The sequence below is a fragment of the Lactuca virosa genome, chromosome 9, assembly GCF_052849685.1.
Source record: "Lactuca virosa cultivar CGN04683 chromosome 9, Lactuca_virosa_CGN04683_v6, whole genome shotgun sequence".
Taxonomy (NCBI): Eukaryota; Viridiplantae; Streptophyta; class Magnoliopsida; order Asterales; family Asteraceae; genus Lactuca; species Lactuca virosa.
In genome coordinates, this window is record NC_136434.1 from 120966072 (window position 1) to 120983990 (window position 17919).

General features: G+C 41.5%; 1 protein-coding gene across 3 annotated transcripts; it reads right to left on the reverse strand.

The window, feature by feature from the left end:
* Positions 1-6410: 6410 nt before the first annotated feature.
* On the reverse strand, positions 6411-9511 carry LOC145137554 (uncharacterized). 3 transcript variants are annotated; one of them, XM_079071685.1, is made up of 9 exons: positions 9249-9511; positions 8936-9153; positions 8333-8480; positions 8090-8240; positions 7876-8001; positions 7706-7786; positions 7419-7611; positions 7053-7323; positions 6411-6969 (listed from the first exon to the last, which is right to left on the reverse strand). In XM_079071685.1, exons 2-9 carry the CDS (start codon positions 9131-9133, stop codon positions 6671-6673), a joined length of 1467 nt encoding a protein of 488 aa, XP_078927811.1. In that variant the 5' UTR covers positions 9134-9153; positions 9249-9511; the 3' UTR covers positions 6411-6670. The 3 variants fall into 3 exon arrangements, with proteins under 3 accessions (XP_078927811.1, XP_078927812.1, XP_078927810.1); XM_079071686.1 differs by having other exon boundaries at positions 6411-6966; positions 8936-9511; XM_079071684.1 differs by having other exon boundaries at positions 8936-9511.
* Between the last annotated feature and the right edge of the window lie 8408 nt (positions 9512-17919).

The following is a 17919-nucleotide window of genomic DNA, read 5'->3' on the forward strand; positions in this document are numbered from 1 at the left end:
AATCAAACATTCTCAGGTTATAAGATCATGATTAGGCACAGCCGTGATGCTTACACTAAACAGCTACAGTAATGATGTCAATTCCATATAAAAGAAACCCTAGGCTAGTAGGCATCATATAATCAGGCAAGTCAATCATGCAATTCCTGAAGATCCATAGCCTAACACTAGCATGCTGTTCTAACAGATCATAATATCAAATAACTGTATGGTATTTTGGGGTCTACTTACTGGCTCCGGCTGATCGTACACTCTGCATCCTCCATCCCTTATTTTGAAAACCACTTTAGAATTTATTCTAAAAATTTCCTTGATTTGAGATTGGATTCACACTAGTGTTCCTCCAATTCACTCAAACCAAGGCTCTGATACCAACTTGTAACATCCAAAAATTTTAAGCCAAATTTAAACTTTTTCAACCATAAAACCAAATAGAGTTTTACAAAAATGTTTTCAACATATTATTCATCAGAGTGTCCCAGAAGTATAATCATATGGATGAGGAGCGGTACGGTCAAGCCTTCACCTTGCCACGATCTCTGGAAGTACCTGAAACAATAAACTGAAACTGTAAGCCAGAGGGCTTAGTGAGCTACCCCCAAAATACCAATACCACACCGATAATACCATATCAATAACAGATAATCAACAACATGCATACTGAGCCTTCGGCCTGACTGGACTGCCCAATCGGGCCTTCAGTCTATCTGGATCTATCTCGAGCCTTCGGTATGACTGGACCGCCATACGGCCCACAGTCTACCCGGACCGCTCGTACGGTATGTTGGCCTTCAGCACAAAGCAGGACCGCCTTAACCCAAACATCAAGCAAAACCATGTGCACAAGACTAACATATGCTAGCATATACAGACATCAGATATAACTATCTCACAAATCATCGATCATAGCCATCTCTCCTAACCAGAGCACCGACCTAACCAGGTCACTAACATACCAATCCTAATGGATCATAAGAGCATAACAACATACTATCTATCCTGTTACCGATCTAACAGATCATAACCACATGTAGCATATTATACCCAAGATAACAATTAAAAGGGTCGGCCTTGGTGCCTTAGACCCTATTGATATAGTGAGGATAACTCACCTTGCTAGTAGCTCGGAATGATACTGTCCATACCTCCCGATATAGCTCCAACCACCTCGCATGTACCCATAAGTGGTCCACACAATAATTACTCAAATTACCTGATGCGACATCGACCTCCGGCGACCGTTCTGGTCTTCTGCTGCGGCGGAGATCTGGATATCACAGTGCAAAGTCGTTAGAGCCACCCAGGACTGTGCCCCGGGAACGGACTCCGACGGTCAAGTTAGATCAGCTAGAAAATCTGAGATGGTTCTCCATAGCTGGAGGGAACCATATTGGTGCTAGTGGTGGTGTATGGTGGCTGATGGCGGCTGAGCCATCCGGCCGGAGTATAGGGCGGCGGCTGAGCCAAGGGGGAGATCCTAGGGAAAGAGTCCTCCTTCATGGAGGAGGTACTGTTCATTATATAAGGGACAATTAGGTCAGGCCTTGGGCCATCCCAATTCAGGCCCAGCTAGCAAGGAGTTGGGCGAGCCCCGCCCGGAGGCGCCGGGCGAGGCTGGCAGGCGCGCACCAGGCAAGGCTGGCGGGCGCGCACCAAGAAAGGATGGAAAGGGAGTGCCAGGCAAGGGAGCGCCTGGCCGGGCCGGCAGGAGAGTCCCCAGCAGGGCTGACAAGGGAGTCCCCAGCATGGCTGGCAAGGGAGTCACCAGCAAGGCTGGCAAGGGAATGCTAGGCAGGGCCGGTAGGAGCGCGCCAGGCCAGGTTGGCGCGCTAGAGCAGTCTAGGCCATGCCAATGGACCATATATCATCAAGTCCCCCCAGTCTTGTGTTATTGGTACGCGGCCAATGACATCGGACTGGACTAAGTCATATAAACTGTGTGTCATCATTACCAAAATGCCCTTAGGAGGTACAAGACATCCCACAGTCAAGTCAAGTCTCTGGTCAATGGTCAACAGTCCATGTTAACCTGTTTGCTGAATATAACTTTCTCTGCTTCGAGCCCCTTCTGATTCCAGAATTTCTCGACTCGACTCGTCGAGTCTCTGGCAGACTCGCCGAGTCGATATGCGACTCAGCTTGGAAGTCCAAACTGACTCGTCGAGTCATATCCCAGACCTTGCCGAGTCCAAGCGGGACTAATTTGGACAAAACCCTACCCGGCTCGCCGAGTCATCTTCCAGACTCGCCGAGTCCATACGCATACTCTCATGATCAAGCGATTCTGAACTACCCCTTTGATCCAAACAGTAGATCTAGGTCCCTAGAGTGCATTAGCAACGTAAAGTTGCTACCTTTACGTATTTGCACGACTCAAAATCCACATCTAAGCTTTGAATGAGACTTTACTCATAAACAAGGGTTCCTTCATGACCCTATTAAGAACTTTATGGACTTAGGACTCAAAAGAGATTCAGATCTAAAGTTTCAAATTCAGATCTAGATCCCATACCATAATCCCTTCATGAATAGCTAAAGAAAACCCTAATCTTCACATATGAAAGATTCTAGAAGAAAAAAGGCCAAGGTAACAGCTTGTTACCTCCAAAACGTGCCCAAGCTGAAGTAGACTCTGGATCCACACGAAATCCTTGATGCTAGCCTCTTGATCTACAAGTTTCCTTCACAAAAATCACTTCTCAAAGCTCCAAAACACTCTCCAAGCTAACACTCACGGAAATTAGGGTTTCTGGCTCTCAAGGGGTGATAGAGGACAGTGGGAGGCGCTAATGGTCCAATATATAGGGTGCAAAAACCATGAAATTTAGGGTTTCCACTGCCAGCTCCGACTCGTCGATTCCCCCAAGCCGACTCGCCGAGTCACTCATTAAATGACGTGTCCTGACCCGCTGCTACTCGACGAGTCACAACGTCAACTCGTCGAGTAGACCTTAAAACATGAAACCTAAATGGAATAATAATGATACATGACGGTTGGGATGTTACAATTCTCCCCCACTTAACTTAGACTTCGTCCTCGAAGTCTACTGTAGCGAATAACTCCGGGTAATGCTCCCGCATCTCAGCCTCCGACTCCCATGTCCACTCGGATCCCCTCCGATGCTCCCATTGTATCTTCACCAACGGAACCTCCTTCTTGCGCAGGACTTTCACTTTCCTTTCCAAAACGGCAACCGGCCTCTCAATATAATTCAGGCGCTCATCAACCTGAATGTCATCCAGTGGCACCACTGCCTCCGGGTCCACAATGCACTTTCGCAACTGTGAAACGTGAAAGGTGTTGTGAATCCGGTTGAGCTCATCCGGTAGTTCCAGCCTGTACGCCACTTTACCAATCCTGGCGATGACCCTGAACGGCCCAATATAGCGGAGACCCAGTTTTCCCCTTTTTCTGAAGCGAATCACGCCCTTCCAAGGTGAGACCTTCAAGAGTACCATATCATCAACCTGAAACTCCAAATCCGATCGACGTCTATCAGCGTAACTCTTTTGTCGACTCTGGGCGGTCTATAGTCGTTGTCTAATCTGCTGGATCTTTTCGGTAGTCTGCAAAACTACCTCCGTCCGACCCAACACTCTGTGTCCAACCTCACCCCAACAGATCGGGGTTCTACATTTCCGACCATACAACAGCTCAAAAGGCGGGGCGCCAATACTGGAATGATAGCTGTTGTTGTAAGCAAACTCTGCAAGAGGTATATGGGAATCCCAACTCCCTCCGAAGTCAATAGCACACGCCCTCAACATATCCTCGAGGGTCTGAATGGTCCGCTCACTCTGCCGGTCGGTCTGAGGATGAAACGTTGTACTAAAGTGCAGGCGCGTACCCAGTTCCTCATGGAACTTCTGCCAGAAACGGGAGGTAAACCTGACATCCCGGTCAGAAACGATGGAGACCGGAACCCCATGGCGAGAGACAATATCGCGGACGTACATGTCGGCCAATTTCTCGGCCAACGAACTCTCCCAAATAGCCAAGAAATGGGCACTCTTGGTCAATCGATCCACAATGACCCATATAGCATCGAACCCCTTCGCCGTCCTCGGCAGCTTCGTAATGAAGTCCATCGTGATCTGCTCCCATTTCCACATGGGAATTTCTAGAGGTTGCAGCTTACCATGCGGCCTCTGATGCTCGGCCTTGACCATCCTACAGGTCAAGCACCTCTCGACATACCAAGCGATTTCTCGCTTCATACATGGACACCAGTAACTCAAACTCAGATCGCGGTACATCTTGGTGGCCCCCGGGTGTATGGAAAAATGAGACTTATGAGCCTCCTCCATCACTGTCTGCCTGACCCCACCAAACATCGAAACCCAAAACCAACCGTATCGGGTCAATAATCCATGGCTATCCTGAACAAACCTGGCGCTCTCGCCCTTGACCTTTTCTAACTTCCAGTTCTCTGGCCGCATGCCCTCAACCTGGGCATCTCTAATCATACTCACAAGCGGGGAATCCACCGCTATCCTCATGCACCTTGCGGGGGTAGAAGACCTAGCTGACTTGCGGCTCAAAGCGTCCGCAACCACATTCGCTTTACCGAGGTGGTAAAGGATCTCGCAGTCGTAGTCCTTGACTATATCCAGCCACCTGCGCTGCCTCATATTCATATTCAGTCGTAGTCTATAATCTTCCACGCACCTGTTGACTCTGCTCAATAGTCTTGAGCACCACCTCAGTGCTCCCCATAACTCTCGACCGACCTCACCACAACAAATCAGGGTTCGACATTTCCTTTCATAAAGCAACTCGAAGGAGGCATATCGATATTGGAGTGATATATGTTGTTTTAGAGAACTCCGCTAAAGGAAGATATGAATCCCAACTCCCACCACAATCAAGAACACAATCCCTTAACATAAGCTTTAGCAAAATAAATATTCATAAGAAGTAGTCTTTTCTTCCTTCGTTTGTACCACTGAATCAACTCATTCACAATCATCGACCCATCCAAAATATGCTTCCCTTTAACAAAAGTATATTGTTCCATGTTAACTATAAAATCAACTACTATATACCTTAACTATAATCTTCTACTTACATCCTATCAGACTGATAGGCATGTAATTTGTAACAACCATCGGGTTCTCAACCTTAGGAATCAAGGTTATAAACGAAGAATTATAATGCAAAGATAATTGGCCTTTATTGTAGAACGTTGTAACGAAAGCCATGACATAATCATTCACAATAATCCAATACTTCTTCAAAAACGAGAAGGAAAATCTATCGGGACCTGAAGCTTTAATACCGCCACAACCCCAAACTGCCTCTCTAACTTCTTGTACTGAGAACCCTTCATCTAATAATGTCGCATGCGTCGAATTTAAGCTCTTTAACCTCGAGCTTCGATTTTGGATAGGCACCCCGTGAACCGTTAAAAATTTTCTTTAAAATGATCAAAAATTGCAACTTTGACTTCAATAGGACTCCTGATCCAATCTCCCTCCTTTTTAACTTCATTAATGGCCAACTGTCTCTTTTTTTCTTTTCAAAATATTGTGAAAAAGAATAAAAAAAATTGTATTTTCGTCCTCTTTTGGACACCACTTCCACTTAATTTTATAAACAATATCCATATTCTCAGTTCGCTCAATATCGCCAAGTTTCTGAATGACTACTGTCCGTCTACCAACCACCTGCCGAGAAGAAACACCATTGCGATCCCTGAAACTGATCTCGAATAGAACAAGACTTATGAAACATTGTTGTATATATGTTTACCTCTAACCGTCTTTATTTCTAACTTTATTGTTCATACTTGTTTTCTTTTTTTTTCTTTAAATTTTTTTTATTTTGTTTGTTTGTTGGAGGGTTTATATGTTTACCTCTAACCGTCTTTATTTCTAACTTTATTGTTTATATTTGTTTTTTTTTTTTCTTAAAAAAATATTCTTTCTTTATCAAAAGGCTTTTAGTCCAACGGTATTAGTTGTTCTTTCTCCTTAAGATTGAAGGTTCAAGTCTTATCGTGGACATAAATGAGAATTAAAAAGTAATTTAAAAGTAAGTTAGATTTGTCGTTCACAAAAAAAACAAAAAAAAAAAATTAGTTGGAGTTTTTTTTTTTTGGAGGTCTTATTTGGAACCAGCTTCCACTGTCCACCATCTTACCTTCCATAAAACATGATTCTTATGGGACCTGGGTTTTTTTGTAAGGTCTATTAAAGATAATTAGAACATTGCTAACTTAAAGAACAAAGTGATGATAGCTCAACACCAAAATGTGACATTAACATTAAATAACGTTTAAAGAAATGCCAGCATACTTTGAATATCTAAATGTCATATTGGCCTAATAGAAAACCTCATAATCTCAACTTGTATTATTATTTACTTTTTTCAGTATAAAGCAAAGAAAAAACACTCGCAACAAGTCATGTTGTCACTAAAAAAAATCAATTCATATCATCAAATAACATCATCTTGGATAAATTACACTTTACACATACAACAACCCGTCTCCTCAAGAAATTAAAAGTATACATGTTCTCCAACATAATAACTAACAATTAACACCTCAAAAAGACAAAAACACCCCTGACACAAACATGTTAATGATACATTACCTACCAGACGAGACCATGGATAATTGATCCATATATATAGTAGACACGTCTGAATGGGTAAAGTTGGAAACAATTAGTTAGACCAAACATGGACTAAACCAAGCCTATTACCAGTATAAATCTCATTCCTCTCTTCATCATAGAAAAGGGCAGTTATGTCCTCCAAAGCTTCTGTAACTGAGCTTGTAATCCTCCGCCCCACCATCCGATTCTTTGTGCTGCACCTGCACCTTTTCCCACCCTTAGATTTCATCATCATGTCACTGTCACTGTCGCTGCATATACAATCATCCAAAATTCCACCACCATTTATTGCCTTCACTTTTGCAAGACATTTTCCTGTTAGAATATTGCTGATATTGATCGATCCTGCTAAAAATATTAATTTGTTTATTATATTGTTTGGATAGAATGATGTCATCAATATGTGAAAAGTGAAATGGTAATTTATTTACCATTTCCTTCAGTTAAAGGATCATCAGAATCAGCTTTACAATATGAAATAATAAGATCCTGATCACTTGTGATGTATATATTGTTGGTGTTGCAATCTGGATGCCATAATAAATGATCTTCAAATGAAGTCACAAGCTCCCCACGAAAATTCCAAACAGCAACTGTTCTGTTTCTGAATGTCAAGAACAACTGATTCTCATACAGAAAGATGAATGCTGATGGTGTCATGAATTCTGTTCTACTCACTTCTGTTAACTCAGAATTACGTACCTAAATACATACATAAACATGGTGTCAAGATCTTTCAAATGTTTTATTCACATATATGTAAATATAAATAGGTAAAAAGAATAGATTATTCTTACATCAAGAATCTGAAGATTCTCATTCTCTTGTTTCACAAGAAGCTTTTCGTTAAACTGTTCGATGAAATCCACCTTTTTATTTCTATGAAGGAGATGATTGAAAGTCTTTAAAACAGTTCCATCTTCAATTGAGAGAATCTTGAGGGGTACATGACCACTTGATTTGTTGAATATCAACAACATGATTCCAGGGCTATTTTTGGAAAATAAGAAAATGTCAATTGACACTTTGATGATTTGATATATAACACTTAACAAATACATGTTTACCATGTCAAGAAACTTACCTGATTTTGATTTCTTGAACATTTTTATCTGATATGGAGTATAACATCATGTAGTTTTTCAAATCAAACACCTTGTAAATGCTAACAAAAAGTAACACAAACAAGAATTATAGTTAGCAAAATGAAATGAAAAGATTGTGGGAAAAATATAGGAGATAAAAAAAAATTACCTATCTTGTGCTGAGAATGTGAGAACTTTACCATTGACATCATCAAACTCCACAAATCCAGGCCATTTTAAAGACTCTGATTCAAAAAGAGCAAAACCTGCATCTGGCTTACCTCTTCGTATATATCTGAAAACATTATAGTAAAATAAATAAAGAAAACTTCAATGGTATTATCAAGAATTCAAGAGCAAATAGGTTGCTAGTTTTCACATACTCAATTCCTGTTGTTCGACATTTTAAGGAACTGAAACTGTCTGAAGCATAGACTGAAACTGTAATGAGTGAATCGTTATTCTTGTTGTAAAACAAGCTTCTTATAACTTCATCAGGACTCACATTCAGAAAGCAAATCCTCTGGTTAGTTTCTGCATCAGATAAATTATAAATATCATGTCATATACTCTTTTTTTAACTAGATGATTTAAAAGGTTTAATTTTTTTTTTCTTCTTATGATACCTCGACTAAATGCAGCACAGATTCCAGATTGTGCAAGAGCAAAGACTATATCACGAGCAGCAACGATTTCAACGATTTTTGATCTCTTTTTGAGAAATGGTAATACCATAGAGCAGTGTCCTTTTGGATCATGGGTATCATACTCCTCCTGATTTGATAATACATCAAGTAGAAAGTTTAAAAAGAAAGGATTTGCTTCTTAATGAAAGCTTAACTAACATTAAACAAACTCAAAGGTGTCAAACACTACTAAATGAATCCTATTTTGTACCTAATTCAACTATGTACTATAGCATTTCAAAGTAGTTCTGAAAACGTAATTCTTTATCATCCACATAAATACATATCATGTCCTATGACTCCTATCTAGGCCAATATTAGACATTGACTTAATAAGGAAACTTCAAAAAGACAAACGACAGAGGGGAAAAAACCCTAAACTTACGATCGAATGTGAAAACAATGCAAAATCAATCTTGTGTAAAGTGTCAAAACACAAATGAATCCTCTTTAGTAACTAATTGAACTATGTTTTATGATATACATAAATCAAGAATCAGATAAGTTGAAACAACGAGAAATAACAGAAGGATGAACAAAAACCTGTAAGCGGATATTTCTGAACCTCTCCTGAGCATCACACATACTAAAAGAACGATCCCGCTTTGAACAAATCTCTCTCCTCTGAAGCTTCTTAACACTATTCACAAACCCATCAACACCACCACGCGGTCGCTTCTTCGCCACCACCCTCCGGCCATTGCACGGACGTGGACTCGCCGTTATCCTCCTCCCGTCCATCGCTTCCTCTTCTTTCACCTCTACCGTACAACAACACAAATTAAGCCCCTAGAAACTTGTATTATACATTTCTTTGTGTGTTCATATGCTCGAAACCAAGACAGTCGATACTTACTCACAATAGTGCTTCAACATTCTTTTAGAAAACCCTAAATCTCAGGACCCTAGTACACAAATTATTAGGACTTTTGGCATGTTCGTGGCCCTGAGCAATAATTTGCACAAACTAAATCAATACGTAAGGAAAATTTGCAATCTCCTCACACTAATTCGCCATATCTGTGCCCTAAATCCATGAATATCACAAGCAAATATCCAATTTTTGTGATTCTCTCTCTAAAAAAGAAAAGGAGAGAGAGAGAGAGAGAGAGAGAGAGAGAACAGAAAAGGGCCCTAAACGTAAAATTTATAAATATAACATAAATTATGTCGGATTTGATAAAGTATGTGGCGTCCGGCTTGATTTCAAATTTGTGAATTTACGATTTCTTGCCCTCTAGTTTCTGAATTCACATTTCTAGTGCGTCTCCAAGTTTGAGAACTAGTGGAATATTTTGCAAATAATTTCACATGAAAGATAAAAGAGTAATTGATTTTTGTAAGATCATTTTATATCCATATAATTATTACAAGTTTAAAAAATTATCATATTATTTATATTATCATAAATATTAGAATATAATGAAATTTTTATAAATTATAAGTAAATATTTTGGATATCGATTAAACTAAAATTTATAAACAAGGTAATTAACAAAAAAAAAAAAATGAAAATACCCACTTTCTTCTTCACACATCATTCCATAGTAGTGATGATCATTTTGTAATTGAAGAGGGGTTAGTGAGATACGAGTCTTTAACATAAAGGTACTTCGGAACCTGAGAGTACAAGAGGCGGTTAAATTTCGGATGTATATCGTACATTAGAGGCACATATTTTGGAATATTTTTACAGACACATATTCTGGAATATTTTTACAGACACATATTCTGGAATATTTGCACTGCATGTCCAATGTTTTCATTATTTCTTCATTGTAACCAAGGTGAAACATAGGCTTGACGGCAAGGTCAAATTTAAGTTATGGCGAGCCTTGGCGAACCATGACGTTTTTCAAAGCGTAACTATTTTATATACATTAAAAAATATAAATCATATAATTATTGAATTTTATAAAATATATCAAGATTTTAGAAGTGTTATATTAATATTTAATATAAAAAGGTTAACAAGAACTCAATTATTTTAGTCTTGATAAGACAAAAAACAAAAAATAACCCAAAAAAACTCGCGCCTTGAAAAAAGATCACGCCATAACGCGATAAGGCGCCTTGACACGTTATTTGGGTGTCACGCTTAACAAACCTGACTTGGACGTTTGCGTAATGGTTACACCACGCCTCGCGCCATGGCACGCCATGATGCGCTTTTTAAAACCATGATTATAACCAAGAGAATTCTAATACCTTTTTGCAACATCTGCAACGAGTTCAACAAATCAATTTCATGAAGAAATCTTTGTGAACCTACCTGTTTACTTACATAATCATTAAATAACCAACCTAACAAGTTTTAGCCATAATAAGAGAGAAGTGAGGGGTCATTTTGAGTTTTTTTTTATGGGATGTGCGGTAAGATACTTTTGTAATATATTGTTTTTTTGCGGTTATAATTTTATTTTTATTGTTATGATTGATTGTGTAATAATTTATATATTCATATATTTATGTGTCGCATGATACCAATGATCTTCGTAGGTACTGCTCATTTAAAAGGAAACTACTTACGTATAATATACATAGTAGTTACCATGGATGGAAACCATCAGAACATGTCCATAGCCTATAGTTTAGGCATGACACAAAGTGACACATCTTAGTCTTGGTTCCTAATGAGGCTGAATGAATGTATTAGGCAAATTAGAGAAGTAGCCTTCATAACCAATATGTCCGATTACAAAGACATTTATCTTTGTCATGTCTTCCCATATTCATATTGTGGGTGTTATTGTTGAAATTTGTTTATGAGAAATCAAATATCTTTCTGCCTTTTTCTTCATACTCACTAGATTAAGACAAGTGTCAAAATCAAGAGAGGAGATTAAGAAAGAGAAATAATGGATTCCACATGTCAATATTTGATATGAGTAAGAAGAAAATTAGGAACAAATAGCAGGACGATGTTTAGGACAAGAAATATGTACCCAGTCAAGGTTTGTTATGGCAGACATGTTAATCTTATATCATGTCTGATTTCGAATAAATTTTGGCTAAGCTACAATAAGTAATCCCGACCAATGTAATTAGTTTAACAATATTTGTTATACGAGCCTATTTTTTCCCTAACATTTGTTTCGATTATTCAATATAATGACCGTTGAAATTCTGATGTTATGTCATGCTTTTGATGCATGAACATAATTTACATATAATAATTCTAATTGAGTCTATTCTTGCGACGATTCAACTCTTATATATTCAACCTGATGACATAGGAGGTGTGTGTATGTGAGTGTGTGTAACATCCGGATTTTCAGGGATATTATCGTGTAGTTTGATCTTGTGATTAAAGAAGAGACTCGACGAGTTGAGGGTCCAACTCGCCGAGTCGAGCCGGGTTTTTCCCGTGGACTTAATGAGTGGACTCGACGAGTCCGAGGAGGGACTCGCCGAGTAGGCGCTGATTAGAGAAAAAACCCTAATTTCCGGGGTTTGGGGCCTATTTAAAGGCACTTATAGCCTCATTTGCGGCCACCCTTTCCCTAGAAGCAAACCCTAAAGGTCATTTGAGCTAGAAAGTGAGAGAGAAGCTATCTTGGGATTTTTTTTTAGTGCATCATTTGAGAAGAAGAGAAGGAGATCAAGCAAGGATCAAGAGGGGGAAAGTTGGATCCAGTGATAGATCGTCCAGAGCTTCTGAGGAAGGTAAAAGTCTGCACCTTTCTCATTATTTTGGTTAGATCTCATGTGTTTGGAGTTCTAGGGCTTTTACCACCTTTGGTTTGGGACTTTGAGTAAAATGGATTAGCTAGAAGCCTAGTCCTCAGATCTGGACCTTGTGAGGTCCCTAGAGTCCAAAGGTCCCAACTTTATTCATCCAAATGAGGGTTGTTGTGCTTAACACCTCAAGAAGGGCTTGTTTTGGCATTTTGAGGCATTTATGCCATGCATGAACGTAAAGGTCGAGACTTTATGTGTCTCTGGTGTCTTAAAGGGTTAGATCTAGGGTTTGGAATGAGAGATCTGACTTTGGACGTCTGAATGAGGAATCAGACCGAGGGAACTCGTCGAGTCCATGAGTTGACTCGACGAGTCAGTGAGGGTTTGTCCCGATGAGCTTGAGCATGCGATAGCTCGACGAGTTGGGGGTCAACTCGACGAGCTGAGCTGGACCTTCACGAGACTTCTGAGGATGTGAGTGGACTCGACGAGTTGCATGAGTGCACTCGACGAGTCGGGTCAGACATGGACTGTTGACTCGAGTTTGACTTCTGTTGACTTTGGGGTTTGGTCAACATGAGTAATGGAGACCATGGAGTGGTAAAATGGTCTTTTACCCAATTCAAGAGTTAGAGAGGGAAGAATAGCCCTCATTTATTAGGGTCGTGTAAAGATTATTGATTAGAGATATTCATCTTTTGTGCTAGGCGGAGGCTAGTTCGAGCTTCGGGTGCGAGGGTATTTACTTGCTGCTTGTCAGGTGAGTCTTCTCACTATACTTTACCTAGAGTGGTAATTAGAGTTATGTGACAGAGTATCTTGTATGCTATTTATGTGATGTGATGCACTGCATTATTTCTATGTGATTTATGATGTGTATGTGTTCCAGAGCTACAGAGTTAGGACCGGAAGGTCTACAGAGTTAGGGCCAGAGGGTCCACAGAGTTAGGACCAGAGGGTCCATAGAGTTATAGCCTCGAGTGGCTAATATGTGCTTTATGTGGTATTTTGGGGAACTCACTAAGCTTCGTGCTTACCGTGTTATGTGTTATGTGTTTCAGGTTGTTCTCAGGAATCGCGGGAAGGCACCGACTTGATTGTACACACAAGAGAAGGAATTAGGTTTTTGAAGATCCTGGGTTTTTACTAAACAAATTACGGAGTTTGAATTGTAAACTTAAATGAGATTTTTGTGAAATGCATTACAAGATTCATGTGATTTTTAATGAAAAATTGTTTGAAAATTTACAGTGTTACAAGTTGGTATCAGAGCCTTGGTTTGAGGGATTCGGATGCACCTTCGGGTAAATCTGGACTCAAACTGGGGATTTGAGAAAAGTTTTCAAAGAAATGATTTTTCTAAAGCGAACGAGAGTCTCCAAGGGAAAACGAGAAAGAGCAGTGTGTACAATCAGCCAGAGCCCGAACGGTGATTTTCCAAAATACCCTTACTTTTGTATTATGAGATAATTATGACGTATTATGCATGCTAGAGATAGGCTAGGTATTTCATATTTTAGGACTAGAGTGGCCTGATTTGTGATGCCTTAGCCTAGGAGTTGTTGTTATTTGTGATGTGTTTTCGAGTATGTGCTGAGTAAGAGTATCCAGCAAGAATCTTTTTAGAGAGGGATTTGAGTAGAGGAGTAATCTAGGAGAGATACCTAGATAAGCATTTGTGGAGTCCGCTGAGAGGGTAGTCAGATGCCCGTGTGGGGTAAAGTTGCTTGGGTTCGGTGGTATCCTTAGAGTATGAGGAGAGCAAGTGGGTAATGACCTAGAGTGGTTTTACATGTTGGTAGAGATTATTCGATGCCCGAATGCTGCTTGCTTCGTGCTTTGTGGAACTCTTGATGATGAGAGTCAACTACTAAGTGAATATGACGATATTCAGGAGGTAGATGGCTGGCATCATAAGGAGTTCTTCAGCAGCTGATGGCGGAGAAGTGTGAGAACCTAGGAAGAGCCTAGGAAAGGGTGACCCTAGTCAGATGAGTACGCTGACAGAGTAGGATATTTCGCAGAGGAGCGAACACGCATGACGTGGTTGGTGATTGAGAAGGTCGAGCAGCTACTTAGGAACTCGGGGATGGTCCGTGTGGAAAGTATGGGTAGATGTGGCAGGTAGTATGGGCCCGTACTACTGAAAGTAGAGGACACATACTCGATACAGGGAACATTCCGGAGGTTTTAAGTAGCAGATCGAGAGGTAATTCCATGGTTCGAGTACCATGATTTGCAGCAGATCGAGAGGCGATTTCATGGTTCGTGTACCATGATTTGCAGCAGATCGAGAGGTGATTTCATGGTCCGTGTACCATGATTTGTAGCAGATCGAGAGGTGATGTCATGGTTCGAGTACCATGATTTGTAGCAGATTGAGAGGTGATGTCATGGTTCGAGTACCATGATTCGTAGCGGATTGAGAAGAGATAACATGGTTTGGGTACCATGATTCATAGCGGATTGAGAAGAGATAACATGGTTCGGGTACCATGATTCATAGCAGATCGAGAGGTGGCCACATGGTTCGAGTACCATGACCCGTGGCAGTTAGTGTTATTGGTTCTACCAGTTATTCTGTGGTGATTGGTTAGACCGAAATCAGAGGTGAAAGAGTATGGGGCTAGAGGGCCATGATGAACGAGTTTTAGTGAAGCATCCCTTAAAAGGGAAATCGAGTTAGCTTTGAGGGATTGTTGGTGAGATGCCAATTGGAGTTGCAAGACTCTAGAATGAGTAGAGATGGCGGTTATGGAGGGTTACGGCATGAGTTGAGCAATCAGCCGATGGAGGAGATGTCATTTTCTGTGACCTGAGCGGTGTTATTTCGGTTCCTGTGAGAAACAGGAGAGGTATTGAGATTTTCGGTTTCCAAGGTTGGGGGTGAGCCCTGTGGGGTAGTTTTGGTTACGATCTTTCATCAGAGTATTTGGGCAGTATGTCTGCCGAGAGGTAATGTTAGAGCATGAGCAGGTTGTCAGCGGGGACTGAGATGATTAAGGACAAGGATACACCCTATTTGAGCATAGTAGGGCATGTATTAGCTGCAGTGGCAGACGATCAAGAAGAGGATATTGGAGTGGTGGCTCTTATTGTCTATGATGAGTATCGAGTGTGGTAATGAGGACTCCACTCTTATTACAACCCACGTGATGGAACGTTGGTTGAAGAGTCAAGGATGAGGAATATGTTAGTTCGTTATTTTCAGACTGAGATTCAGGGTTGCGACTGGACAGTTGAGATGTCCGGAAGTGGGATGGTACGAGATTCTGAATGACTAGAGGTAGTCATGATGAGAAGTTTCTGAGGATTTCATCGGAGATTCGGGGTATTTGGAATTGCTTGACCTCCATCGGGGGGATTATCGAGCATTGCGTATCACCTTCCAAGAGTAGGTGCGATGTTATTGGTAAAAACAGTATGTGGGCTAGATTGTTGGCAAACCAATTGGTGATGGTTCGAACCCTGAGTGGGGGAGAACCGGGTACTTTTGAGGAGATCAGAGATTTGTTCAAGAGCGGTTAGAGAACTGGATAAAGAGGCCTGCGGTGCGGATTCCTGAGACCAGGGTTATTGGTGGTCAAGGAGAGGTGCAGAGTGAGATAGTGCATGTGGTATGTGTTTGAGAAAGGATGAGTGTCTCCATGGCAAGTGGCCGTTGGTTGGATACCTTGTGATGGTTAGGAATCCTTCAAGGGTAACCAGGTGAATTCGAGGTGGTTGGCTTGTGAGGTTAGTTCAGCGGTTGAGAATTTCTAGTTCAGAGTATGGGTTATTATATGCAGTATGGAAAGGGAAGAAGTTGATTGGGAAACCAACTTCAGGGTCGTTATGAGTATTCTTGCATGAGTTTTGAGCATTAGAGGAGGAAGTTTCGGATTGTCATCTTCGTGTTCTGAGTCGTTGGCAATTTCTCCGTATTTTAATTTGGGAGATGGAGTATTCCGGGGTTACAAGTGGCACGAAAGAAAGACCAGTTGCGAGATTCCGAGGAAGCAATGCGGTATCTGAGTATGATGCCATGAGTATGAGATCGGCGGTAGAGTCAAGACACTGCGAGGCGTTGTGATGGTATTCCGGGGTATCCAAGTTTAATGTCCTAAATCTCAGATTATTTTGAGTTTTGAGTTTGAGATGATGAGTGGTGTATCAAGTGTCTATGGTTCCGGTGAGGGCCCTTCAGCTAATTGACATCAAATGGATTTATTGAGAATCTGAATTGCAGCGAGAAAAAGAGGTTTTCTCACGACGGTGGCCGTCCGAAGTAGTGATGCTTAGCCTGGAGGGGTGTGTTTGTACCTATCTATGCTGGGCCGCAGAGCATGAGTTAATGATTGCAGTGTGATGTCAACCTGAGGATGAGATTGTGAAGTGGTAAGAGTAAGTGCGGTAAGATTGCGGGGAGCTGCAGTTTCAATGAGTCAGTGAGAGGTTGTGGTGATGCTACGGGGAACCGTAGTACTCACTATTCAGTGAGAGGTTGTGGTGATGCTACGGGGAGCCGTAATACTCACTATTCAGTAAGAGATTATGGTGATGCTACGGGGAACCGTAGTACTCGCTATTCAGTGAGAGGTTGTGGTGATGCTACGGGGAGCCGTAGTACTCGCTATTCAGTGAGAGGTTGTGGTGATGCTACGGGGAGCCGTAGTACTCGCTATTCAGTGAGAGGTTGTGGTGATGCTACGGGGAACCGTAGTACTCGCTATTCAGTGAGAGGTTGTGGTGATGCTACGGGGAGCCGTAGTACTCACTATTCAGTGAGAGGTTGTGGTGATGCTACGGGGAGCCGTAGTACTCACTAGTCAGCGAGAGGGTGTTGTGATACTGCGGGGAGCCGTAGTACTCACTAGTCAGCGAGAGGGTGTTGTGATACTGCGGGGAGCCGTAGTACTCACTAGCCAGCGAGAGAATGTTGTGATGAAGTGCTCTCTGATCGGAGCTTGACGCAGAAGAGTTTTAGGCTTGGGTAGCCCTAATATTTGAGTGTGTGGAAGCCTAGGGTCGAACCAGGGGCGAGACTGGGGTCTCCACATTTGTCGGAAGTCGTTATATTCTGAAATGAGTAGTGGTTGTCGCAACCAAAGGGAAGTGGATAAGTGAGGAACGCATGGGTTGTGGGTCATGAGTCATGAGTTGAGTGGTTCGTTGGGATGAGTAGTTCCAACTCTGTGCCGGACCAGACTCTCGAGATGAGTTCGATCCTAGTGGTGTATTGAGTAGGCAAAATGAGATTCCGGATTCAGATATGAATTTCCTTTGGAATGGGGTATTGGTTCCATCTGGTGTCTTAGACCTGAGTGGGTCAATTCGTAGGTATGAGAAAACCGCGAAACGCATGGAACTAATGAGTAGTAGACGATAGAGGTCGAGGGTTAAACGAATTTCGTATTCGCTTGGGGAAAAGCGAACTTCGTGACTTGGGTGTCACTAGGCCGAGATAGTTGTTATGAGAAGGAAGTCAGTAAGACATTTCGGGATATGTTATGGGTGACCTTTGGAGGTTCAACTGTGGAGTCAGAAGTTGACCTAGTGCTCAGTATTAAAAAGGGGTATGAAGAACGAAGTTGGGACTTGTGATTGTGATGTCTGAGGACACTTCTGAGCGAGCCTGGTTATTCTCTTGTGTCTGAAGGGCAGAGTGTTGAGGATCCTTTGTTCGGATGGGTTCTGATAGCAGTTTAGTGTATGATCCCTGGTGGGGTGTGGACCCTTCCGTTTCTTGGGGCGTGATTTGGATCATTAGCATGTTGATATGAGTGAGCGGTAACTGATTGTTGGATTTGGTATTATGAGAATCAGAGGATCAGTGAGTTATCAGGGTTTGATACTCGAGGAGCGAA

What these genes read in the sequence shown, in the direction of transcription:
- LOC145137554 (XM_079071685.1), bottom strand. Translation starts at nt 9,133, where the DNA reads ATGGACGGGAGGAGGATAACGGCGAGTCCACGTCCGTGCAATGGCCGG. An exon ending in CTGTGCTGCATTTAGTCGAG is followed by an intron (nt 8,241 to 8,332) that starts GTATCATAAGAA and finishes TATCTGATGCAG; the next exon opens with AAACTAACCAGAGGATTTGC. An exon ending in TCCTTTAACTGAAGGAAATG is followed by an intron (nt 6,970 to 7,052) that starts GTAAATAAATTA and finishes TAATATTTTTAG; the next exon opens with CAGGATCGATCAATATCAGC.